Raw genomic sequence first — 26099 nt, forward strand, 5'->3', positions numbered from 1 at the left:
AACTTCTGGCTAGTCACGGTGTGACACCCTCAGGAACCAAAGTTATTTTCACAACTTAGCCACGATCCTGGCCCACCTTTGAAGGCATGGAAACTCCTATATTTTTTTAGTACATATGTTTTAACTAAAAGGATTCCTGACTGGAAAGTTTCAACTTTTCAGTGCGCAACACCAATACTGAGTTAATCTTTTGTATGGTTTCCTTTTCAAAGGCAGACCATTATGCTCATCATTCCCTAGTACTTCGTTAAAATGGTGGAACTGCATTTTAATAGGATGCTGGCAACAGGAATCATGCAACAAAATCCCTAAATGTCATTACTGCGAGCTGCCAGAATCAGCCCCTCATGGCCCAAAACAAAATGTCTTTTATCAGTATGGCTTTCTGCCAAGCCTCTACTGTCCAGCTCAAGGCACTAACTGGATTAAGTAAAAAACAATAAAAACAGCATCAAAAAAGAAAACACTATACAAAAGGGATTATAGCAGGAAGAGAAACATAAACTACCTCTTCAGACTCCAGGTAAAACTCCGTTGTTTGCACCTGATCAAGCCCAGGGACAGCACTGCCTAACACAGCTCTCCTAAAAACCATCTCGTTTATCTCATAAACCATTTATTAAGAAACTTCTCCCATATATGCCTGATTTTACCTTCTGTTTCATCAATATTTCATTGCTACTTCCTTCTACATTTGCTGGATGCATATGCCAGGAGCTAACTTTAACAGGACTTCTGCATTTTTGTATGACGAAAGAGTACCACCATAAACAGATACTTTGGACACTCAGTCCTACAAAATGTGCTTGTGTGGATGCACTCAACTACCCCTATCCAAACCAGCAGCAGTTTGGTACAGGTTCCAAAAGGAGGTAAAGGTCTGAGCTGTAGCTGAGCCAAGAACTTGTTCTAGGAAACCCACAAAGGAGTAGAAAACACCGCAAATACTGATAAGTTGTGGGCACATACCTTTCCCACTGATGCAGTCTGACTACAAGCCAACCACTTTATCCCATAAATATGAAAGCCTTGGTGAGCCTACTTTGAAGTCTTCCAGCTAGACAAATGTGGCTGTAGGGCAATGATGTTTTACTAATCACGGATCACTTGATTAGTTAAATTAAAGTCTCGTATTAACCATTTAGCTTAAATAAGCACATTTTAAATACAATGAATCACTTAGAATTATAAGGTCATGTGATTTTTAGTCTACTGTCTGCTAAGCATTACTTAGTAGCTAAACTGGCTTAAGTCTTAAACTGTATGTTGTAAAGTTCTGCTCATATTTACCAAACTTGTGCCCACCTGAACAAATCACAGCAGCTACAGACCATCAACAACACCTACAAAATAAGGCCTGTTTTGTACCTTATTGACCAAAATGGGATCCGCTTGGACAAAATTACGCTTTCAAGGTCAGCACAAAGCAGCTACATACTATCAACAACGTCTGCAGCTAAACAAAGGCCTGTCTGAAGGTAGTGAAAGAATCCAACGAGAATCAAGAAGACTTCAGACTCAAATGTTACTATTGGACTGAATCATCGTGTGAGGGGCGAGTAAATCTTCTGTAAGGGTATAGTTACCCAGGGAATTCTGTTCTCAGTTTGGCACCTCTTCAAAGGCACTCAGCTCAAGCCAACTCTGCTGCTGTACTACTCCATTAAATTATTTATTTCTATTAACTTTGATGTCTGAAAGTTTTCTTCAGGAGTCCTAGGATCCAGACTTCAGAGCTACCTGGCACCAGACCCCTAGAGGGCAGGTAAGCAGGTTGAGATGCAGCAGGATGGAACTTTGAAATCCCAGCTAAGTGACCTAAAGAACCAGGTGTGCACATATAATCCTTTGGCCATAAACACATATAATCCATTACCTGTTTTTCCTTACCCTCTATGTCTCTTAGACACAAACCACTGAGCAAGTCTGGGACTAAGTTTGGATCGAGCCACACCTAGACTCCTCTCTGAGAAGGAGTTTAGAAAGCAATGGGGTCCATACTGAACCTTGTGACTCAACTGGAGGGCCTCCGTTTACCCTTTCACATCTCCTGTCCCCATAGAAATCAATCTAAAACAACTTTCACCCAGTTCTCCCTGGCATGTTTCCTCCATGCAGTAAGTAACAGAGTGAACCTTGCCATCAAACTCTGTTAAGTCGCACTTTTCTTTAAGTGATCTAAATGCTGCTCTGTGGCAAGTAAGACTAAATCACTCACCCATGACAGTGCTCAGTATTCATCTGCTCTTTTAGAAACTTGCCAGATGCAATGATATTTTAGATATAACTGCAGCATTTATCATGAATCTTTAACAAAAGTCTTTTTATCCCAAGATGAGAAAAAACAAATTGCATCTCAACACGCAAGGAAAGACATTTTAAGTTAAAGCTGACAAAACTGGATGTCAGACATCCAGTGAAATTGAAGCAACATTTCTTGTAAGAGCAGAGCTAAAAACCTGTGTTTACACCAAGAGACTGAAGCTTATGCTTGAATTGAATAGGGAACCAAAGACATCAAGGACTGTATAGACTCCCATAACTGAAACAAGACACCAAAATGCATTGACAGGTTGGGCAAGTCCTGACGCCCACAGAAAAGATGTGGTTATTGGCCCATTTACCACCAAGTCTCATAAACCATTTTCCAAGCAGCAGGTCTGCTGTCTGCAAGGGTGGAAGGCCCATCCTACCACAAAGAATGCGAACAGCATGATCCCAAGACCCACCTCAGACCAGTAAGCACTGGTGGGGAGCATACAGCTGAATCTCAACATCTCCTGAGCTCGAAATACCGACCAAATATTCAGAAAGCAGAGGCACTACAGAGCCTACATCTGCATAACACAGAATGAACAGCTGCAGGTCATTTGCACAATGAAAGCAGCTCAGTTCCACTTTTCTCAGGTTGACAGAAAAGTGGGATGGAAGACATTCTCATAAATTTGATCTCATGGAAAAATTAGCATAGGCCAAATCCTCCAGCAGGCATTTCTTGAACAGAAGACCCCACGACTACAACACCCCCCAGTCACACGGAACACCTGCTAATAAACCAAAGGTAGGGATTAAGGTTCCAAATTTAGACCAGGTATTTCAGCTTGATGCAGCAGTAAGAGACTATACCATGGTGATCAGAACAGCTCTCCTGCAACCAAGTCAAAAGCCAATCTGAACACAGAAAAACAAGCCAACCCTAAAACACACCACTAAAAGCTGAAAATTCCACAGGCCAGCAGATTTGCATTTCTAGTATTCCTCATAAATTAACACTAAAAAGCTAGGAATAGAACCAGAGAGAAGTAGAAATGCATCAGGATTGATTAAAGCATCAACCTGTGTCTTCACTGAATATCAGTGTGTCTATCTGCACTATAAATTTATATGTATATTACACATCAGCAACATTACTTTATAGTAGAGCTGCAACCAACCATCTTTCCAAAGTGAATATAAATTCCCTTCAAAATTAAAACCAAAATGGCATTATTATTCTGTTCAATTTCTTTAACTCCAGCAAAGTTTTTTCATGCTATTTGTATCCTAAATAATATGCCTCTCCAGGTTTTAATTATGAAACACTAAATAAATCCCATGAGCGAACACTTATTAGTATCTGTCTGCTGAATTCCTATTTGTAATTTCATCTAATTACTTCCCCTGTCAGGAAAATATTCTTTGAAGTCCCAAGATGCCACACAAGTACCTCAATCTCTCTCATTTTCCATCTCCCAGTGTTTGATACAGAAAATGTAAATTTATTTGGCTACTGCTGGAAGAGTAAGAAACTTGAAATAATCTCTGCACTGTCAGCAAGTCTTTACCTTGTGTGCTTAATCCCTGTTACCATGGTGATACTTAATTGTGCAGCCACACAGTTTGATTGGTTTATTTTAAATTGAAGATTTTCTGTGGAATGACACAGGATCCTAATGAACATTAGATAAATGCCTTTCAAAATATTGCAGTGAGTTGCATTGTTGTCAGCAACTAGATTAATTTGAGTTCAGTTAAACTATTTCTTCACCGTAATCTTACATATATATTACAACATACATAATATGGGGATTTTTAGAATTATATTTGGGAGCTGAGCATTTGGAGTATAATTAAGCAGTATTTTATTGTAAGAAAGGCAATTAAAACCTAAATTAGAATTAAAATACAATAAGGTTTTGTTGGTAGTATCATCCTGTCTTCCTGAAACAAATTACCTTGCTGTTCTACAATAACAATTCACATAAGAACATATTATAGTAGGCTTACACTTTTATTTATAGAAAACTGTAAATATATTAATAGGACAGAAATTAAACCAAAAGGATAAATACAGCTTATTCAGTGCTCATGGCCGTATACCTCAGCATGCAGTTCCTCAGTATATAAATGACTGCTGGAAAGGCACCATTAATATGGTATTTCCTGGCACAGCATAATATATTAGATAACTTGCTTTAAATTCACTACATACATCGTGATGAGCGGGTGTACTTCAACTGTGCTATTTAAACAGCAACAATATACTGTGCTAATTCTTTCCCTTTTTTTCTGCTCTATAACCCAGCTCCAGCCCTTTTCTTTTTTTTCCTTAATGCTGTAATTGGAGCTCTGGGGGAAATTTTCACCCAGCCTTTGCTATGTAAAGTCCCAGTTCCACGATCAACTATTAGTCAGCTTTGCCTTATTTATTTTTTTCAAGCTCATGGCCACTAAGGCCCTGATATACTGCCTGCTGGATCGTTTTCCCTTTTTAGTGTTTCCAGGGCTGTTTCCCCCTCTTGATTTTTAAGGTTCTATTTCATATGGAGAGCCTCTATATTTGCATCATTGGGGATACCAGCAAATCACTTGTGATAAGACTTATAGGTTCTTACAAACCACTGCCACTCTTGCAACCACCTGCATGGCTTTGTAGAACCAGAACTCGATGGTTTTAATCCCAGTTTTCTTGTGACTTTACTCTGTTTTACAAGAGAGTAATTTGAAAAAGCCCACTCCAACTGGCACTATCATACTTACACAAACTCTTTACAAGAATTAATTTGTTTTACGCTCCTGGGAAGGATAGCTTGGTATACCGAAGCAATGCTTCTAATGATACATGTACATGCTGTAAGGCACAGACGAGATGCTGTTATGCCATATGAAGCATCTACCCAGAAGCACATGAACTTTAAGAGTAATGAGGATCTTATCTTCTCACCTCTATGCATTGTGACCCTGGGTTAGGTTGCCTTGGTTTTTTTTTTTCTATACAGGTTCTGCTCCAGAAGTTTTATTCTGCTTCCTAATTCACCTTCTAACACACAAGAATAACAGTTTTCAGGATGCAATACTTCTCTGAATTTCATGGCATCCCCATCCAGCTTGTGGTTGGAGAAAACACGGAGGACTAGATTGGAAACACTAACACAGCAGAGGTCCCAAGTACATGATTCACCGCACTCCACTTAGGTACAATTATATCCAAGCAACTCGAAGCTAATGACTGAGCAAAAGTTTCTTCTCTTCTGAGTAGTCTCACCCACATTCATACCTTTTTGTATAACTCCCCTCATCCTTCCAGTCTGAGGAATCCTCTTGCTTACGTGATGGTTGCACATGTGTGCAGAGAGGACTCAGAAAGGGCAAGCCAGCAGACAGGTAAGAAGCCATGCAGCTGTGGCTAATGCCTGAGCTACTGCACACCAGCTGGCTTAGGTACAAGCTGTATTACAATGCAACGAACTCCCCATTTTTCCATGCTCTAGTTAAAATAAAATAACCCCACAAATCAGCATCTCCTTGCTATTATTCCCTCCACTATAACAATGATTTATCCCAAGTGATATTAACATCAATTTGTCTGTCGTATTTATGCCTGCCATATTTATGGCTAGACCAACAGTTCTGTGTGAAGGAAGGACAACTGTTAAATCATCTCTTTTCAGGAGGCTCAGCTGACTTAGCAATACTTTTTCACCATATGCCTGAGTTTTATCTATGCAGACCACTGACACAAACAGGTTGCTATATAATTTTCCTCCTTCTCCTTTCTAATTATTCAGGTTTGCTTGAAACAGTCACTTGTGTTTTTGTGTCCCAGCTGCCATTCAGCTGCTCTTCTAGCCCCACTCCCCCTTCCACCATGCGATCCTGTCCTTGAGCAGGTCAAACCCTTAGCAACAGAAAGCAAATTTGTATGCTGCCTGAAATGAATGCAGTAGCACTCTTTCTGTAATAGCACACTATTCATATCAACAGTCCGTATTAGAGACAAGGGAATTAAAAGAAAAAAAAAAAGGAGAAAAAAAAAATCAAGAATTGCCATACCACTCAGACCTGTTGTCCGCCTGGTCCAGTATCCTGTCTCTGACAGCACTCAGTACCCGCTTCAGAGGAAGGTGCAAGAAATCTTGTAATTATAGAATAACCTGATTAATACAGGAAGTTTCGTCCTAGCCCTAGGCAGTCAGCAGCTGACTCACCCGCTTGTCTGAAACATAAGAATTTATATCTGCTCTAATTTTTTTTTAATCCTATGTAATTTAACAGTGGAAGACTCATTACAAATGTACATTGCAAATGTACATTTAAATCCTATGAAGCATTTTAGGTTTTACTCTAACCTGTAGCTGAGAGTTATATTTGCTAATTATATAGGTTATACTATTTTTATCACTGTTAAACTGCCTGCCATTCAATCTCATTGGATGTCCCTTTTAGGGATGTGGGAATAAGTGGGCCAGAGAGAGTGATTCCTCTGCCTGTTCCCTTGGCATCTCACCTGGGAGCAGAGATGCCTGAAGAGGTACACTGATTGCAGTCAGCCTTTGGCTTGAGGCATTATCTTGGCATACAGGCTGCCTTCATTCACATCCTCCTAAACTGAATCAGAAGGAGAAGTCAATGAACCCTCTTTGTGACACCCTGCAGAACCATGAATGCTCTCACACCAGCTGAGGGAGGGTGGAGCAGCAGCAGCCATGTTGCTTATATTTTTCTGAATGCCACATAAATCCTCCAGTGAATTGAGTCAACATTGTTTCAGTACTTACAGATGTAAGGATGCAATGCATTCAGTAAAATGCTATATAACATCATATCTACAGGGCAGAAGGTGGCTCCTGTGGCTTCAAACCTTCATTACAGCCCTAGGTACTACGGTAGTCTTCAGGTACAAATAACACCAACCTTTTCAAAATGCAAGAAGATGGACAACATTGTAACAACAATCAAGGCTTTCACTGTATTTTATATATTTAGATTGTTTTCAGAACCTTCCAACAGAGCAAACCCCATGGAAATACTAGGAGAAAGGACCAAACTAGCAATGGATGTGTACAACCTGCAGAACACATGGACAAGAAAGTTGAGAGTTGGGGTAGGGATAGACATACCAAGAGAAATATAAAAACTAACAAACAAACAAAAAACCCACAACTGAATGGTCTGATCCTCTTCAGCGCTTATTTATTTTGAAGTAAATTGATTAGCAGGCTGTGAGCCTCAGTTTTGCATCTGGTATAAATTAGTGACCCTTAATAAACAGGATGCTTGATTGATATGTCATTAATATCATCAATGACAGTGTTCTGTTATTCCACATGGCTGGCCAGCAATGAGAGCTGGTTGTACAAGGAGGACCATGCAGGCCAGACAGGATGCACACAACACACATAGGAGAACTCCACCTTTCAGAAAACATGAATGACTGGCCTCTTCTAAGCACAGCAAGCACTGAAAGAATACGATGAAGACTACTAAAGAAAATTTAGGTATTTGAGTATAGAAGAATATCATGGCATTGCTGTACAGTAAAGAAATACTGTACTGTGTATGCTTTGAGAATTTAGATGTTATGAACTGCACTAGCTACCAAAGAACACAAGCACATGACCTATGTTTCATGTATGGGTCAAAAGCTGACATTCAAGAATTTCATATTTCAGGAAAAACATAGTTACCAAGCCTAGAAAAGACCACCAAAATGTAACGATTTCACAAGCCAAAAATCATGGAGCTGGCATTATATGTAGGACAACATACCTTAAAGGAAGAAAGAACTGAGTTTACCAGATACACCTAGAAGAAGTCTGGAATAATTTAGTGTCACTAAATACAAATTCATCACTGGGAAACAACAGCATAACGCTCAAGATAACAAAATATGTTGTGATATGTTTCAAACGGCGCAGCAACCACACCATACTAACATAACAAGATTCAGAAAGACCTGAGACAAGTAGGTCTCCCAGCTCTGCTGTGCACTCTAGGGACTGACCTGCAGTGTGTCAAGCCAAGCAGTAATGCTGCAGGCTTTGATCTCTGGGTGTGCTGCTTTTTATTTCATGCCTGGGGTCCCAGCTGTTTGCTGGGTTTGTTCCAGGCTAAAGCACAGAAGCAAGCTAATATGCATGAATTACAGATGGTATGGGTCCTTGGAATAAAATGGGGTTACACAGACACACCCTGTCATCCTCTCTGAGGGAATTACAAGAGTTGAAGTAAACATGATGAATAGCATCTCTTGCAAATAAGCTAGACCATCCAACCTTCAGAGGTTTCTTCCATGCTAAACTATTCTGCAACTCTATCAGTCCATGTGGAAGGCTGGCTCAAGGAGCTAAACTGTCATAAAATTTATGGCTTTCTCTGTAGGACTGATTTTCTATTAGCTTTTGCCAGTTTATTTCCTTCCGTCAACTTCCATCCAGGTCTGACAAGCAGCAAGACTGACATAAGGGAAAGGGTGAAAATGTACAGGTCTGAAAATCAGTCAAACTGTAGCAATGGCAACTTAGGCAAGCCAAAATTGCCATGAGGCTAAACCCTTTGTGGAAAAAAATCAGCCAAAACCTTCCAGCTTTGCTTGCTATCTCTCTGACATCCTACACGCACACCAAACACATTTTTAATAAGTTTCATGTTTGGCTTCAAATTAACATTACAGAAATGTCTCATAATCATAGCATATACAATAAATGCAAAGAAAGCAGGCCTTTAAAGTGAATTAAATATATGCTGCAAACCATTTCATATTAAAGGCCCAGCTTAATACAGCTTGTGCAGTACAGAAACCTGCTGGAAGAATACCAGATGATTGCTCTCCTTCTGTACCAAAATGTATTACTTATCTCATAAAGCTATTTCAAGTAGAAGTGGCAAGTCAAAAGGGAATGGGTGAAGTTCTGAAACTTTAATTTACCATGGCCTAAACTTCAGAAAAAGTGTTTTAGAGGTTTGCAAAATGACCCTGGTTCTGCCATCTGTACAGAGGAGATAATGAATTGATAGCGACATCTCAAAACATTTTGATAAAGGTTCTTCTCGCACTTTTTTTACAAAAGTGCTGCCTGGTGATGGAAACTGGCCCTGATTAGCTCAGGCCATAGAGGCTTTCAGAGATTCAAAAGAAACCACATTTGCTTCAGCAGAAAGAATAAACATCTCTTCCCATTCATGTCTGAAAGCATTTGCACCAACACTATAATTACTTTTCACTTCACCAAAAGATTCCCCTGTATTCTCTATTCCTCCCACAATTTCAAAATGACAATATGTCTGCTTGCAGTTGAATGGACATGTACATATGGCACTAAGTAAATTATTTAACTAAAAAGCCGTTAATGTTGCTGTGACTTACACTATTTGCTTGTACAGAACTAATGTGCACATTTCATTGTAATAATACCTGGTTTATAAAACTTTAATCAAAACCAAGCAGAGGATTTGAATTGCTTTTTCTCCTTCAGTGTGATACCATTTGTTAATCTATGGTTATAAAAAACGTTGGAGACACTATGAAATGCTATCTCACTGATCTCTCTCCTGCCTTTATTGATATAACTGTCAACAACCACCTCACTATTTCATTCCTAAAATCCAGGGGTGAAAACAAACAAAAGAAAATTAAATGGGGTTTTCATCTATGTAGTTGCATGTAGTATTTGCAAAAACAGTTGTTTTGAAAGGCAGAGAGGGCAACTCCTTGGCCAAATAACAGGCACTGTAAGGGTAGCTGCTATTGACCTCCACAGAGGAATCACTGGCAGAGTCACCAAGTGTTTATGTCACGACTACCCACGCACATCATCATAGCTCCCAGGGCTGACGTTCACCAGTAATGGTGGAGAGCTGGTGATTCGGTACAGAAGTTTGTGGTTCCAAATGGTTTCCTGGTTTCTTTCTATTTCTGAAGCTTTTAATGCATCCCAGATGACTGTCATTTCACGTAAGACGCATTACTACTCTGGAAAAATGGTTGGTACATGTGCTACAGCCAGTGCTGTTGCTTTAAAACTTTTGATACAGGAATATGTACTGTAACTCATGCAAGGTTCAACTTGTGGTTAAGTCAGGCACAAAATAGCAAAGGCTTCCACAGACCAGCTGCCTCAGAGGTCTCACTCTCTCCATGCCTTAAAGCTGCCTATTTTTTCCCCACATAGTCTGCTATCCACATGCAGAGAAAAATGTAAGAAAGACCAAGGCCCCAAAGAGAATGGAGAGCAAACACCTTATAAGATCACGTTAAAAAACAAACAAACTAACAAAAAAACCACCAACCACAACAACAACAAGCCCAACATCACTTAAGGCATAATTTGGCACTGTCTGTTATGCATTTTTGTTCCTAAATGCAGTTTTCTGCATTTAAGAGAGGGATATGGCACTTCAAGGTACTAAAAGGCAATCTAAAAAATAAACAAAATCATCATTAGCTACTTAGAGTTAGAAAGCATTCCCAAATTGCAAAATTAATGAGTAATAATGCACTACATTCTGCAAGCCACAGCTGTTTATAGCTACACAACAAGTGCAGCACCCCATTACGTGACCAGTGAGAAAAGAGGAGGAATCAAATGCAGTGCCCATCCTCAGAAGCACGACATTAATTGTTCAGACGAATTTCAGTCATGTAGAGGAGAATATACCCACAGTCTGCAGAAAAAACAGACACCCAAGGTATGCAGATCCCTCTACTACCTAGAGTAATAGGAGCAGTAGGGTCACATCTGCACACTGCTTTCGAGGCTCACCTCTAATTCTTGACAAGCCTAATTAGTTCAGGCAGAAAACCTATGCTAATACAATTATATTCTGCCTGGCATTCAGCTTCACACTGTCCAGTGCTGCACCCAGTGTCTCACAGACATATGAAGCATGACAAATACTTGTCCAAGGAAGAAAATGACATTTCAAAGTCAGCTTTTGAGCCCCCATTAACCAATACAACTTGTTCCAATTTGGATAGGTCTGAAATCACTCTAAATCTTGAAAAGCTGCAGGACAGCACGCTGCTACAAATCTTCCTTTGGCTCCAAAAGCAAATGCCTCCCAGGAAGCCAAGGCACTCACCCTGGGCAACGTGGGGAGGAAGAGAAAGCAGAGTAATGGATATACTCATTCTAATGCCATAAGACTCTGGTTTTGCAGATGAAGGATCTCAAGTGAATTAAGGACTTTTAATGATCAACCTAAAATGTCTGATCTTTTTCCTCTGTCAAAAGAAAAAAATCGTAAATCTTATCTAAGACTTTTTAAAGCATCTACGACTTTCTAATCAGAATAATAAACATAAAAATGACATGCTAATTAAAAACAAACAAACAAACAAACAGAGTTCTTCACATGAACAGAATCAAAATGCTAGCGTTAAAAATGGGACGTAAGCTAAAGCAAGTAATGCTGCAAAATCAAGCAACGGTTCTGCCAACTCACCACCACCCCCCCTCCTTAGTGAAGAAGTTCCAAAGCCACATAAGAGTGCATTTGCTAGAACAGCAAACTGTATTTTATCCAAGTCATTTAAGCGATTTTAAAGAATAGTTACACACAGTTTTCACTGGGAAAAGAAGCGACAATTTTGTTTACGATCACATCATCCACATTCATATTTATTTTGCAAACCCTTAACTCACGGTTAAAGGGCTACAGGAAATCTAAGAATTAGGATGTTAACTATACAGGATCAAAATATACACTTTGTCATTACCAATATAATTAGCATATTAGACAAACTAAAAGAGCTGACATGGCACACATGGAGGACAATTGTTAGTACCAGTCAGAACTGACCTTTTGCCTCATTCTTTAAACATGGCTTCTTTTTTTTTTTTCCCTGTTGTTAATGACATTTGTTGTAATTCCTCAACAAATTACAGGCCCTTATATTAACAGCATTTTCTTGGGTAAATGAAATCACCAAGTACCAAAACAAGGCCCAGTGAAGTACAGTCAGAGCTCTCTCTGTGCAATAAATCACAACAGTTGAATATTAATTGTGGGCTGAAGCAGGAATTAGGATTCCAAGGAGATATAGTAAAGAGCAGGGCTGCAGTGCTGTGCTACAGACTGCGCAGCTCACACTGCCCACTTACTTGATGAAGTAGTCTCTTCCATCTCTGTTTGCCGTCATCTCCCATCCATAAGGTGTCCCCTGGTTCAAGCTCCAGGACCCTGAAGGGTGAGGCCAGCCTGAAGACTTGTTCCTGTGGCTAAAATTTTGAAGCAGGGAGAGAAAGAGAGAAAAGGGGGAAAAAAAGAAAAAAAAGTGATTTCTCTGTTGTATTTATTCTTCTCATTTACTTATTTCACATTCACTTGGCATCTGAACACTTTTCAAAGTTGTGAAACTTGCAGTAAAATCCCAGGCAAACAAAACCAGGTTATCAGTCCTACTTACATTTGTAATATTTTCCTACTAAGCGGAATGACACACAGTCACTTCTAACAGTCTTTGAGCCTAATCCTTTGGCAAGTCAATCAGTCCCACACCCATGATACTAATTTCCTATCGTTTTCAGTACAGAGGATGAAGAGCATTTCCACTCATTGCCATACCCTGGACAAATGCCAGTTCTCAGTATCGTTTTAGCCAAAAAGAAAAACCAATAAACCACACCAAACCAAACAATCCACTATGTGGCTCCACATCACTCATGTGGGGTGCTACCTGGCATGAAAAGGAACTTCAACACCCGCTCTCATTGCTACCAAACCATTTTTTGTTTCATATGTCAGAGCAAAGGAAGACTGTAACACTTCTGTATATGGATGCTAAATTGATTCAATATGCAGATGTTGTTGCACTTGATCATTATCTATTAAGCTCTTGCTCCAAATAACTTTTAAAAGGCGGCAGTATCTCTGAGCACACGCACCATTCCATAACGCTGCTCGAGCACTCTCTGCTGACATTCCCACTTCCGAGCAAAGGCCAAGTTCATTTAACTAAAGGAGATTCAGCAACACTTCCCAATGACGGCATTTCCCCACTAGATCTGAAACATTTTGTGAGGTGCAATTCCATACACAAAAAAGAAACAGTTAGCAAGAATCCCCCATAGTTTCCCATAAGAAACCCCAACTTCTGCACTGATGTTTTACCCTTCATTTGCAGGAATTAAGCTAGATGTTACTGCACATTCCCACTTTTTCCTGTGAAACTTAGAGGTACAGAAAGCAACGAATAGGTCTCTCAGTAAAAGTAATCAAGTGATTAATATCTATTTACAATCTAAAAAAGAGAAAGAGCAGAAAAAGGACTCAGGGCATCACAAGCCAAGATGAATCAGCACACAACAATGAATACCATCTGAAATTCAGACATGCAAACCAAAACCACTGAAAAAAAAGAGTGTGTTTTGAATTAGCCACCTTCACTCCACCCATGAAACATATAATAACTTAATTTTACTTGCTAGATTTATTTAAGTTCAAATGCTAGCAAGGAACTTGCTATCTCTTGGCTTAGACAAAGGTGTAAGAACTTATTTCCTTCAGAGAAATGGAGCACAATGTAACCTGGTGAACACTCTTCTGAAAGAACAGAATTGGTCTCCACGGACAACCCAACAATTCATTGCAAATTGCTAAACTCAACAAAGTTGTACATAGTTAATCTGTCCCAAAGGGGGCATGCATCATTAAAAACAAACTAGCTACTTCCCCCTCCCCCTTAATTTCAAGGATTAATCACTACGAAGAAAAGATAAGGTGCTTCAAAATATAATTTACATGTAAAGTAGAGCATTACAATGGAGTGCTCGATATCATCTGATTTACCAATTACATTAAGTACTCTGTCTTCAAGGAGTAGAAAAACATTTCTGTTAGCATAGTCAAACCCTGGTATTTGCCATAGGACAGGGTTTAAGTCTAATATTTGAACATGCTAGAAATCTTAATAAAATTACAGTTACTCATGACTAATGAAACACATAAATGTCAGATATGCTACATTACCCCAGATAAATGCAACTAACCCATTCCTGATCAAAGTAATAAATTAAAAAACAGGCATCTGAGGAAAGAACACAAATACTTTCAACACTATCTCATGTAGTTTCATGTAAAGTTGAGCTTCAGCATTCCTGTTTCTCCATATGCTTGACAGAGGGATCAAGGGCGATTCCCTTTTTCAGATGAGAGCCATCCTACAATCTAAGAATGACAGCTTAACTATATATATAGACTTCAAATTACACTTTAGAGTATTTTGGATCCTAAACACTGCAGTTAACTAAATAAAAGAGAATGAAACCTATTTTATCTGGACTATAAAGGGATACCCACGCACTTAACACTTTTCACTTTAATTAAATGTGTTTCACAACATCTGTGCTATAGTTCCTCCATCTGTAAAATGAGTACAGGGACATTTAAATTCCCACGTAAAGCACACCAGACTTCTATTATCAGGAAATCTGTAGGAGCACAGGACAGTGATGATGATCAATACTGCTCCTCTCTGTATTAAAGCTAAGGGCTAATCTTTGTATGGATTATAAACTCAGTGGATTTTAAGGTAAATTTAATTCCCCTGAAAGCTTTCTTTGGGCCCTTAAAACATTAAGGGTGTCAGAATCTATCAAGTATGATGGGCAATAACTGTCCTTGTTAACTACAGATATGTCTATATCTGATCTAGTCCTCCAGACCTTCTTATAATCAGTGGGAGAGAAATTAGCACAAGGCACTATGTACACCTACATTAGATGTGTGCAAATTCAGTGAGGTGACTCCAGACACAGGAAAAACAAATACTCACACAAGGTTTTCTATAGTCATTGCACAATTCAATAATAAACACTCATGTCATAACAACAAAACAAGGTTTTTACGCTCAAAGGTGATTAGCGCTGAATGAGAAAATTATTTCTTTTTATACACCTCCATCTACTTGTTCAATATTATTCTGCTTGTCTGCAAGGATTCTGTTCAGTGGCCACTACAAAGGGCAAAAGATAGCAAAGCAAGATAAATGCCAGAAGGAATATCAAAGTCTCCAGATGAAACCATGAGCAGGTCAGGCATTTCACCCAGGGGAAGGACAAAGCCATCTTGGCAAGCTTTAAGTCAAGAGGATGCCTTCCTGGTGAAGAAGATTATCACACCATGGGAGATCCTGGTCCAAATCCTACCTCCCTGCACGTTATCTTGCATAAAATCCCTAGGCTCTCTGATCACCATTTGTCTTGTCTTCCCTCACAGGCAAAGGAGAAGGAGCACACCAAGAGTGCCTAGGTTTCTGGGAGACCTGCACACTTCCAAAGACTGGAAAGATAAAGAGAGTGCACCTTCTACATCAGCAAGCCCACCTGCAGCAGAAGCGCTGGCACCACTGTAACTTGTGGCTTGCTCACGGCAATCAGACCCGTGGCTGCACAGCTCTTGAGTTGCAAACTTCATAGTGAAATCCTAGGCTAGCATCACGCATGCAGAGCTCTGAAAACAAGGCACCATAGCTAACATATCCCATCAGCCTATTTTTGACAAGCTTGCTGCAGAAGTAGAAAATCTGATCCCTCTAATTTACTTTGCAATGAACAATCAGTTCATTAAAATCAATGCAGTGGCACATAAGGAACTAGCATGCCTTATGGAGGGACCTTCTGACTGAGAATATCGCAGGTGCACCACAGCGAACATCTTCAGGTCAGCCTTTCTTCTGCCCTGTGCTTGAGCCGTGACTGAAACATGAGTACATATGTAAAATCTCCTGTACTTGACATGGGCAGTATGCAACTTATGCAATATGCAGAACATACTCAGCAGAAACCATGGTACAGAAAAGAAGTGAAAGTCTGTAATACTATCTACACCTTTTTTCAAAGATCTAAACCAGAACAGTTCAAAATTTTAAAGCATACTATTAAAGCCTATTGTCCAGAACTTTTTATAGTGCTAATGCTGAAATTTAAAGTGGAAAGCAACACTATTAACTTTTTTCAAACACTCAAAAATCAAACGTTTAAATTTTCTGCACAATTAAATATATAATAAAAAAAAAATCTACAGATTCAGACAATAAGCATGTAATATTGCTGTTGAAAAAAATAAGTTTGGGGCAACTGGAGATTTCTCTCAATAGGTCTTCCCATAGGAACCTTGGTAGACTCTTTAATTGTACCACTTCTATAGCCCAAGACTGTACATTTTATTATAAATGCAGTGCTTCCCTGAACTGGTAGAAATTAGGCTGCAATTTGAAACCAGCACAAACTGGCACTGACACCAAAAGCAGTGTTCTCATCCTCTTGGCATCAGACAGTCCCACTTCACATCACACTTGCTTTTGTGCCAATACAAGTAAACTGGATCACCTTAAAATTAGCAGCTATTTTATCCAGACTCATCTCTTCCTAATCTGTGGCCTCAACAATGGCCATATGGCAGGAAAAATGAAGGGCAAGACGAAAAGTGCCTGCTTCAGACAGTCCTCAGGCAAAGAAAAGGCAGAAAACATTAAAATGGAGTGCTTTGACTATTTAGAATGTTTAGCGTCTATCAGGGCATAACACTCTATATATAAGATGAGGGTGCCTACCCACTCCAAAGATAGACATTATGTTTACTTCTACCTTTCTCCATGGACAGAGGATAGACAAATCCTTGTTTTTTTAGGAATGAAGTTGCACAAAGCTGTAGGAGATCTCCTTTATCACTGGAGTAGTCTTCACTCCTTGTCCAAGACTCCAAACTCATACTCTGCTGACAGAGTTAAAACAGTAATAAACAGCAGTAGCAACCTTGAAATCCTTCTTATTTTTGTTTTTTGCAAAATGATCATCCTCATAGGCCTGGATTGATGAGTGACAGTCTGCTGCTTTAATAGAAGTTACTAACAGAAGAAGTTATTTCAAGAAGGAGTTTAAGACCATCTCCGGTGTCTAAGGTCTCAATGAAGAACTAGAGATTCAGCTGTATTCTCAAGTAGATATCTAAATTTTAAAGCTATTCACTAGCTCTCCACTGACTCTAATTTGGAACTTCAACCTCTCATTCCATGTAGACACCAAAATTTGGGAATTTCAAGCATATGAATCTGGAAATGAATTCTTCATCACTCTCAGAACTCTTTGCAACAAATGGTGAGCCCTTATGTTTAAATTCCCATATAATGTAACAAAATTGGCAATTTTTATCATCTTATTATTTATTTCCCATTCTATACCCCCTTCCAAAACAGCAGACCAAGTACAAATGTCTTCCAAGTTCCATTAGTTTTTACTGAGAAATTTTACACTACATTTATCAAATGAGCTTTTCCAATCTCAAGAGCTTTAGAATTTCAGGGTAGGTACCACCCATCAATTTGTTACCATTTGCTCCAGCGATCAGATCTCTCAGATTGCTTACTAAGTTTTCAAGTTGGGCCATAACTTCCAAAAAGTTCCCAATAAATAAGCTTCCCTTGGAAACCTCCCTCCAATACATGGCTGCAAAAAGTACTTACGTATCTTTATCCTGTGGCTGTACTTTCTCCATGTGTTGCTTTTATAAATTACTATCTGATAGCTCACAAACTCCATCAAAAGCTGAAATTATCCACAGAGTTTCTGATAGATATCTTCATAATTGTGTAAAATTTGCATTGTGGAGCCATATATAATTTCCCTAAATATAAATAATTTAAAATATTGATATTCTGTGCATGTTTCCTCTTTCTAAGCATCTACCTTGGATTTCCTCAGCTGGATTAAAATAGTAGAAGGACTATATTCTAGTCTTTTAAAACAATCTCTTGAACAACACAGCTGTAACATCAGGGCATGACTAAAGCTACAGAACTTGTATTATGAAAATTCACAGTCTAATACCATGTTTACCATTTGGTTATTTAATATTCTGGAATCACCTCATTTAACATCTTGGTTATTCTTGTAGTAGTTCCTTCTTTACAACACTTCTTCATTTCTGAAAGCACTATCTACAGGGAGGTTGGTCCGTGACTCGCTTAAGGCTGACCATCTAACACAAGCAACTCAGCATTGTCAATGGACCAATAGCATTGATATAATGGCTTCCTTTATGTTACCATAATGAGAAAAACTTCTCAATTTTGAGTCCTGGCATTTAGCCTGGCTTCATTTCACCTCTCTACTGGTACCAAAGCCAGTTCCCCTGCCTCCCACATGCCAACACAGAAGTCAGTTCCTCTCCACCCTATCCCTGCAGTTACTATGCCTGAGGGAAGGGATGCCATCCAGAGAGACCTAGACAAGCTTATGTGGGCCCTTGTGAATCTCATGAGGTTTTACAAGGCCAACAGCAAGGTCATGCACCTGGATCAGGGCAACCTCTGGTATCAATACAGGCTGGGGGATAAAAGGATTGAGAGCAGCCTTGCCGAGAAGGTCTTAGGGGTTCTGTGGGATGGCAGGTTGGACGTTAGCTGGCAATGTGCACTTGCAGCCCAGAAGGCCAATTGTATCTTGGGCTGCATCAAAAGGAGTGTGGCCAGCAGGCTGAGGGAGGTGATTCTGTCCCTCTGCTGTGCTCTGGTGAGACCCCACCTGGAGCCCTCAGTAGAGGAAAAACATGGACCTGTTGGAGAGGGGCCAGAGGAGGCCACAAAAATTATCAGAGGGCTGGAACAGCTCTGCTGCGAGGACAGACTGAGAGAGCTTAGGTTGTTCAGCCTGGAGAAGAGAAGGCTCCGGGGAGACGTTATTGCGGCCTTTCAGTGCTTAAAAGTGGCCTACAAGAAAGATGGGGACAGACTTTTTAGCCAGGCCTGTTACAATAGGACAAGACGTAGTGGTTTTAAACTAGGAGAGGGGCGATTTGGGCTAGACATGAGGAAGAAATTTTTTACACTGAGGGTGGTGAAACACTGGCCCAGGTTGCCCAGAGAGGTGGTAGATGCCCCATACCTGGAGGCATTCCAGGCCAGGCTGGATGGGGCTCTGAGCAACCTGATATAGTTGAAGATTGCAGGAGGTTGGAGTAAATTACTTTTGAAGGTCCCTTCCAGTCCAAACTATTCTATGTTTTTATTCTATGATGAAAGGAAGACATTCTGAACACATGCCATGTTATGCTCCCAAAAGTTAATTACAAGGGGAGAGAGGCTCTACAGCACCTCCTGGGAGGTCAGTCTAGCCACAACAATCCCTAGAATGTACTGAGAGGAACACCAGAGGCATAACATTTTGTATTATTAGTTTTTAAAAGAAAGAACACCACATCTGAAGTACCTGTGAGGCATGTCTACCTGAGAGTAAGAGACACGCTTGTGACACAAGCGGAGTTCAATAACGGTCTATGATATTTAATCTTTCACTGCCTCAGGAACAGAAACCTGCTTTCTCAATCCCATTCTCACACACTCCTGTCCCAGAAGACTGCTGCACTAAGCTTACCTCCCATCCTACCATTTTAACTTGAAAAAATGAGGAAATGAAAGTTTTAAATACTTCGTAGCTATACTATCAAGATCAATCATCATACCCTTCTATTGAAACTCTCCTGAGGAGCACTGTACAATAGGACAGAAGTGCTGGACAATAATTTCTGGATCCAAAATCAAGGACATTGAATGGCTTGCTATCTCTGTCTCTGTGCAGACGAGTCCTATAAACTCCCTCCATAATTCGACCTCTCAGAAGCACAAGAGAAGAAATTTAACTGCACTACACACATATACACTGAGGTTCCTATTTCTAAATCACGTACAAGATGGAACCCTAAGGACTTCAGATACCCACAGTCAGACACTGTCCATATTCCACAACTCACATGCTTTCAAGTCTTTTGCTGGAGACAAATCAAGGGTGTTTTAGTCCTCATATAAGCATGTACTGTTTTTGAACTCCTAGGAATTATTTCCGTTAAAAGAAACCTGAGGAATATCACCCTATGAGTGAGCTCATACTTTCAAGTTTGCAATTAAGACAAACATTAAAGGTAAAATCATTGCCCAAGACTGTTTTTCTTATTTAACCATAAGAACAAAGTGCTAGAAAAATATTTTTGCCCTGTGACACCTGTCCATCTCAATAATCTTGCAACATACCGCCATGTTCTGGGCAAAGGCAGAATAATGTTGCTATACTTTTCAGGTTTGTCCTGAATTTTCTCCCTGGACCATGCATCACCAGATAAACACAAACACTATGCAGAAAATAAAGACACACATCTCTCATGCTACACCTCCCCCTTTTAGTCTGCTCTTAATTTGTACCTTCTCTTAGTTTTTTCCATTTTTTCAGTAAGGACTACAACTAAAGCTAGACTGCCTTGGGACAGTTGTTCAGAAACTGTCTCCTGCTGTAAATGTCACTTTCTTAGCAAGAGCACCTAGGCAGTAACAATTCCCCAAACTCTGGATGGAGCTAATAACTCTGCACTTTCCATCCCTGGCACGCCTCCCCTTCCCACATCTTCCACCACAGACACTCTGAAATTGTGAATAAGTGAGAAAGTACCACTCATTCTTACTCCAACAATGATGCTAAAGGCTCCACTCAACCTTTAAATCATTCAGTGGAGCAGAAAAAAATCAAAATAAGTACAACTCAAAACTTAGTACTGAACTTCTCTAAGCCAGTTTTCATTACAGCAAAGGAAATACATTTCTAGAGAAGTCTGTCAGCCTATTTTAGTCACAGATTACATTAGCTTCCATCTCTTCAGTGCCTAAAACTTGGTTTTCTAAATAGCAGCCTATAGCTGGGGTAAGAATAGGAGTCACTGAAATGAATTCCTCCTCCACCAGTCATTGCTACTGCTGCCAATCATGAGATGGCTCATGGCCATGCATCTGATCAGAAAGGTAAGGGTTCCCTTTCACCAGGGATCCCTCCCGGCTGCCATAAGAAAGACCCTGCTACTGCTCCCCTGCCAGACAAGCAGGTGAATACAGTCCATCACTTGGTGAGGGGAAAAGAGGCAACTCCACATGATCAGAAAAGTCTCCTCATGGGTTCCCATCACTTCAGCATTAATTCCAGACTCTTGTCTGTATCGCAGGCAGAGCAGAGTGATGCAGAAGAAAATCACTGGCTGTTCAAATGTATGCTGTACCTATTACATGATTTGCTACATAAAAACGGCTCCTCTTAATATGAAACTACAACACAACATTACTTCTTCACAGAACTTAAAAAAAATATCTTATGACACAAGGTAGCAAAAGTATAGACAGTACATTGGGATAAGGGATAAAACAAAACATGGGAGGCAATGCTGGTTTGTTCCAGGTACTAGCAACCTCCACGTGCCTTGGAAAAGGGATGAGGTGAAGGCCTTGTCATTCCCTGAGGCCACCTGCATGACCTGGTATGCTTCCTTTCTTGTCTCTGCTACCACAATAAGTTTTAAACTCTTAATCCCTGTTAGAGTTGTCTGCACTGTCCTGTTCAGCAGCAGCTAAGTTTTTCTTTTTTACAAAAATGTTTTTGTATTCAGATTCTCCACAGTCACTGCTGTCCAGTAAATGCACTTTCACATATGATGCTCCTTTTGTTCTTTTTTTTTGTTGTTGTTGTTTTGTTTTGTTTGTTTTCTGTTTGGTTGGTTGGTTTTGTGAAGAGTTTTTAATATCTGATATAGGTCACATCTTCAATTTCCCTGTCTTCCTCTCCCTCCATGTTACACTTCCATTATTATTAAACATGTGCCCCCATAATATAGAAAATGAAAGTCTCCACTACATTTCCTTTAGACTGCCAGGACTTTTCATTCAAAGCACACTGACCTCATTAGAGATACAAAGTCCTGAAGGAAGTATTTTCCCCTTCAGAATCTTGTATTGCAAAAGCTACAAAGTACCCAAAGCAGCAAATAATGTTTGGGACTCAGATGCCTGTAAAAGGCTCTTTGACTTTCTGTTTCATATGATGCTTTACCTTCATCTCTAAGAAATGACATGTGCAAGGCTGTCTTTCCTGTTTTAATGGGGCTTTTGACCTTAGGCTTTCTTAGGTTTACTCAGTATTTCAGGAACAACAAGAACAAAAAAAAAATAATACATGAAGGATATTTGGCTCTTTCTTGTTTAGTGAACGGATTATTGGTGTTTCTGAATTTTCTGGAAAACCATTTTAAAATGGGTTTGATTTCTCTCAAACTAGTACATGTTGAAAACCTTACCATATCACAGCTAGCATCTACCTATAGCAGGCACCAAAGTCATTTTTCATACAACACAATCTTCAGCATCTATGACAAAATGACAACTACTATCAGATGACAAATTTTACTGTACACAAGATTTTTATGAGGTGTGGGTTGTTTTTTGTTGTTGTTTGTTTGAGGTGGGTTTTTTTGTTTGTTTGGTTGGAGCCTTTTTGCTTTAAAGCATTGTTATCTCTACTCTCACTGAATATTTTACTGGAAAAGTGGTAAGAGGACAAATGTAGTCATCGTTCACTGTTAAGTTTCAGTATTACAGGAGTTTTGCCATTTCTGCCTTACGGACAAAGAGTCCTGTAATACCTGTGATATGATGTCATCTAGCTCATTGACTGCATTCTTACCAATATAAAAGTTTATGGTAGTATAGAGTAGAACACTGGAAATGCAATGCTGTAAAGCTTAATCATATTTTAGATTAAACTAACAATACATTGTATACTTTCTTACTACCTATTACACAGCTGTTCATTTTATGCCATAAAAATCTGAGGTATATGTATTCATCAAAATTCAACTGTGCACACTGCATTTGGAAGAGCAAAGCGAATCTCATTTTTACACATAGCAATTTTTGTATTTTTTCAGGACTCTGATATGAATACGACCTGCCTGCTGTGAGCTGACAAACTTTATATAATCATACACTAGAAAAAGTAGCTCAGAAAAATTTCAGGCACTTCTTGGGAGATTATTTCTATGGGAACTTCCTATTTCTATAAAGATGTCACTCACATTTCAGGCCTGTGGTCACTTGAAAATTCTTCATGGCATGCTCTTGCTGTAAGGTGACATTTTAGCCTGTAGGAGAGTGAAGTTGCATCAGAAGGATGCAGTGGACAAAGACTGAATTGCCAAAAAGGAAACAAAACTGCTTGTCTAAAGCTGAAATAAAGCCTAATTTCCTACTGCTTGATTTTTGGCAGCAATTCCTCCTAGGTCTCAAGAAGAATTCCATCAAGAAAATAGTAGAACAAAAAATCTTACTGAACCTCAATTAAGAGCAGAGAATTGCAGAGAAGATAGAAGAGGGAAAACACTCTCATGCATATACTAGTTCTTCAAATTTCAGTTACAAATTAGTCATTTTGTAAATGAAATTAAATTAATACTATCCCCTTATTTTTTGAGAAAGAACAAAACCAAACCAAAACCCCACTATTTAAATTATTTTCCCTAGCCATAAATTAGTAAATAATAAGTAGTATCACTGTCTGGTGATTCCAGAATCAGTTCCAAAAGCCCAAGAGTCTTCTCCTTATAAGACATATTTGATGACCTCGGAATGAGATATAGCCACCGATCATTGGCTTACTTCATTTTCCATAAGCCTTTAAAATCATTATTTACAAAAAAGAGATATAAATCTTTTCACAAGAGAACAATAAGGAATAAATCAACCAATACAGGAATTAACAAGTCCATTCTTCAGAAGTCTCAATACCAAAGTAATCAGTCTTCCAGATGCAAGTCTATTTAGAATACTATATATAAGCACATAATTTTAGCTCAAGGTATTTTGTTCTGCTTTCTAGATAACAAAAAGTCTCTCACTTGGCTTTAAACAAAAATTCATAAAACTAAGGATATATAAACAAATATTAATTGCCTTATTAAAAGACTAACTGTACCATGCACTTTTCTATACTTCACTCCCAGAGTTAGGGTTAGGGTTAGGGTTAGGGTTAGGGTTAGGGTTACAAAACACTTCAGAAAAGGAGCACATGAAACCTGTGCTGGGCAGTCTGTTTACATTCTTAAGACATCTGCAGAGAAGCCTGTGTTTCTACTGCTAGCATGCTACAAGGCTGGGCTTTTTTCTTCTTTTGAGTTCCTTTGTATTTTTCCATTATGGAAATTATAGTTTATATGGTAACCTACTGAGAAATAATGCAAGTAAAGGGCATTTTCTGTAATAGCCAGAAGTTTTCACCAGTGGTAAGAAGCCTTCAACCAGACATGAGGTTATTTAAAGCACTCTGAACTTAAATGCACCTATGAAAACATCAAATTTGAAGTGGTTGCATTCCTAGAAAACCACCAACACTTTGCACATTCTGTCTGGGAATTATGTTGCAAATGCAGGCATATGTAAAACCTATTTCTAACAAATTAGAAAGCCCATTTTTTAAAATTTCGTCCTTAGCCTTAATTACTCCACAAAGCATGCACCAACAAAACTAAACCAAAATGTCATGTTTCAAATTTTAATAATTTAATTCTAAATTCTTATGAGCTTAAGGGCCAAGTACAATACATAACTAGGTTTACCAATAGAAAGTAAGAAAAAAGGTGGGTTAAAAACGAAGTCATGTAACTTATTGAACATTTGAACGGAAGATATACAAGTGTCATTCAAAACTGGAGAGAAGTGATCTCGGAGCTCCTGTCCCTTCAACAAATCCCAGGCCACACAAAGGGGAAGTTAGAACAAGGTAGGTAAAACATCCGTCTGTAAGTGACAGACCCAGTTTCCCATGCAATTTGATCTAGATGCAAGCTCAGGAATGAATTTCAAACATCTTTTTCTTTTTTTCCCCTGCATTGTCTACTGGGTAACACATATCAATAGAAGCTGTCTCCTGACATTCCAAGGAAATCACTGATATCCACTCAAGGAGCTACAAAAGGGAAAAGTTGCAAAGGAAAGACATGAGCCAAAGAAAAAATATATTGGTTACAACTAGTCTTGAAAAAAGAAAAACAAAACCAGGGCAAGCTTTAACATTTGATAAGAACCCCATCTGTCTGAGAATACCACCACAAGGAGCACCAGTAACACTAATCTTCTCCATCACCTTAAAATCACTTTTTTCCCCAGTATTTTTGGTACTGTAACCACACGCTTTTCACTGATGGTTTTGAATGACTGCTTTGCTTAAGAAAAATAATAAAGGTGTATTTTTAAGTGAATTCACATAGCTATGCCATTTCCTTTTGTTTGCCTTTAAGATTAGCAGCACGGCTTAAAGTTTAACTTGAATGTCATTTCTAATACCAGCTGCCCAAAACCAATGGGCCAATGCCCATTTTCATCTTACACCATCAAGAGCAGAAGCTCTTGCTGAGCACTAAGGCAGCAGCATTCATGCTCCACCAGCAGGCAACCAGCTTGCACGTGTCACAGGATCACAGGAAAACTCCGTTTTTTGGACGGGACTTCAGGAGGTCATCGACTCCAGCCTCGTGTTCAAAGTATTTCAGCATGCTTCATGTAAAACACTATGAAAAATGGGTGTTACACTGCAAAATAAGTTCCCTGCAGTTAAACTTATATACCTGAATGCTATTACTCATTATACATGCTATACTCCATTATACGTTAAACAAGACAGAAGAGAGAAATATACTTTTTTGTTCTTTGGCCTATATCTTTGCCTTTTATATATCAGTATTTCCTAATCCAGTGATTTTTAAAGATAAAATCTGTAAAACAAAAACCCGTAATGTAAAAAGTATTTTTTTTCTTTAATTTGATTCATCATCTGAAAAGCATCTGAAGGCAGATAGCACTTTCATAACTGGAAGAGAAAAACATAATCATAAGATCTTGTTGCAGAAAAGCTGCTAAAATACTAAGGCTCTAGCCATCTAAATCTCTAATATCTAATTATATTAAGCCATATAGTTATGTATCTTAGTAAATGGATTAATAATTTTCTTGTAATAACAGGTTCTTAAAAATTAAAAACACA

General features: G+C 39.0%; 1 protein-coding gene across 2 annotated transcripts in view; it reads right to left on the bottom strand.

Moving 5' to 3' along the window:
- The window catches only part of FRMPD4 (FERM and PDZ domain containing 4), a 303458-nt gene that overhangs the window by 103769 nt on the left and 173590 nt on the right, over window positions 1-26099 (bottom strand). For both annotated transcript variants that reach the window (XM_065862632.2, XM_071812913.1), the window contains exon 2: window positions 12363-12479. In XM_065862632.2, the coding sequence (XP_065718704.1) occupies window positions 12363-12479 (117 nt within the window). The remainder of the gene's footprint in view (window positions 1-12362; window positions 12480-26099) is intronic.

Source organism: Patagioenas fasciata, chromosome 1 (assembly GCF_037038585.1).
Source record: "Patagioenas fasciata isolate bPatFas1 chromosome 1, bPatFas1.hap1, whole genome shotgun sequence".
In the NCBI taxonomy this organism is placed as follows: domain Eukaryota; kingdom Metazoa; phylum Chordata; class Aves; order Columbiformes; family Columbidae; genus Patagioenas; species Patagioenas fasciata.